Source organism: Cyprinodon variegatus, unplaced genomic scaffold (assembly GCF_000732505.1).
Source record: "Cyprinodon variegatus isolate N-32 unplaced genomic scaffold, C_variegatus-1.0 Scaffold303, whole genome shotgun sequence".
NCBI classification, from domain to species: Eukaryota; Metazoa; Chordata; class Actinopteri; order Cyprinodontiformes; family Cyprinodontidae; genus Cyprinodon; species Cyprinodon variegatus.
The window spans coordinates 667,702-669,314 of record NW_015150756.1 but is presented as its reverse complement, the minus strand read 5'-3'; the positions used below and the strand labels follow the sequence as shown (position 1 = coordinate 669,314).

At 43.4% G+C, this 1,613-nt stretch overlaps 2 protein-coding genes across 3 annotated transcripts in view; both read left to right on the top strand.

The window, feature by feature from the left end:
- The window catches only part of LOC107090606 (histone H3.3-like), a 4,639-nt gene extending 4,385 nt beyond the window's left edge, over positions 1-254 (top strand). The window contains exon 3 of the mRNA XM_015384099.1: positions 1-254. Coding sequence (XP_015239585.1) covers positions 1-247 — 247 coding nt within the window. The 3' untranslated portion in view covers positions 248-254.
- Positions 255-1,329: 1,075 nt separating this feature from the next.
- The window catches only part of LOC107090620 (histone H2A-like), a 665,777-nt gene continuing 665,493 nt past the window's right edge, over positions 1,330-1,613 (top strand). The window contains exon 1 of one of the 2 annotated variants that reach the window (XM_015384116.1): positions 1,330-1,592. In XM_015384116.1, the coding sequence (XP_015239602.1) occupies positions 1,337-1,592 (256 nt within the window). In that variant the 5' untranslated portion in view covers positions 1,330-1,336. The other variant, XM_015384115.1, reaches the window with a different exon arrangement.

Below are 1,613 nucleotides of genomic sequence, written 5' to 3'. Positions count from 1 at the left end.
CCAGAAGTCCACTGAGCTGGTCATACGCAAGCTGCCCTTCCAGGGTCTGGTCAGAGAGATCGCTCAGGATTTCAAGACCGACCTGCGCTTCCAGAGCTCCGCCGTCATGGCTCTGCAGGAGGCCAGCGAGGCTTACCTGGTTGGTCTGTTCGAGGACACCAACCTGTGCGCCATCCACGCCAAGAGGGTCACCATCATGCCCAAAGACATCCAGCTGGCCCGCCGCATCCGTGGAGAGAGAGCATAAGTTAAGCTCATCCAAAACCCAACGGCTCTTTTAAGAGCCACTTAAATCTTTGCAGAGCTCTGATCCTGTATTAAATGGTGTACAGCATACATTAGAAATGGAATGAAAAGAAAACGCTCCTTCCAGATTAGGCTATAAGCGTTTGGCCAGAAGGCTCAAGTTGTCAAGAGGAGCTTCCATCAGCAGCAAACGTATTTAGAAACAACCAAGTATTCTTATAGTGTATAGTAATTCCAAAATGTACAGAATTTAATGTATAGAACATCTATAGATGTTATGGTCGTTTTAACAAATCCACTTCCTATAAATGTTGAATCGTCTACTAATTATTGCAGCAAAAACGCTACATAAATGTTGCTAAATTTAAACTTAAATTTCAGATAATTTATTTAGATATTTTACAAGCATCCACCGAAATCTTAAAAGTGGGTTGTCACTTTGTTTTACAGTATTTTCTAATTGTTTACTAAACTCTTTTACAGTGTTTACATTTGGGTACAGTTCTGAACAATTCTTGTGTGTAGCTCCTGAGATACAGAATTTCTCTGGTACAACCATATGTGTTTTCTATAAAGAGGTGTGTTATTGTGTCTGTTCTGGGAAAAGCAATAAAAACGTAATTTTAAATAGTTTTATTTATGTGCATGTATAGGTAGAATGGATAAAAGTATTGACAGTAAGAAAGGGAATGGATCTAATATATATTACATTTTTATCATATTTTATCGTCTATTAACTTCATATAATGGCAATTTTTTATATATAGAATCATCTACCGTATACAATCAGGACTCATTACTTTAGACAACTATGACCGTATTGCTATCTGTGAATGGGTTGAATAATTTCCACCAGCTGGTAGCCTGAAACCACAGGCTCAACCTTTAGCCACGCCCCGATCTGTCGGCTGCATTTAGTGGTAATTGGCAGAAGCAGCTGTCGGGGAAAGGAGGTCTGCTTTGATTGGACGATTGGATGTGTTCTTATATGTGACCAATCAGAGAGCATATGATCGACGACAGGCCTTATATATACACTCCCAATGCGCGTCCTGACAGTCACTTGTTAAAGTAAACCTTTACAGAAATCATGTCTGGACGTGGAAAGACCGGAGGCAAAGCCAGGGCTAAGGCCAAGACCCGCTCCTCTCGTGCTGGGCTGCAGTTCCCAGTCGGCCGTGTTCACAGGCTGTTGAGGAAGGGCAACTACGCTGAGCGCGTGGGCGCTGGAGCTCCCGTCTATCTGGCTGCAGTGCTGGAATACCTGACTGCTGAGATCCTGGAGTTGGCTGGAAACGCTGCTCGTGATAACAAGAAGACCAGGATCATCCCCCGCCATCTGCAGCTGGCTGTCCGCAACGACGAGG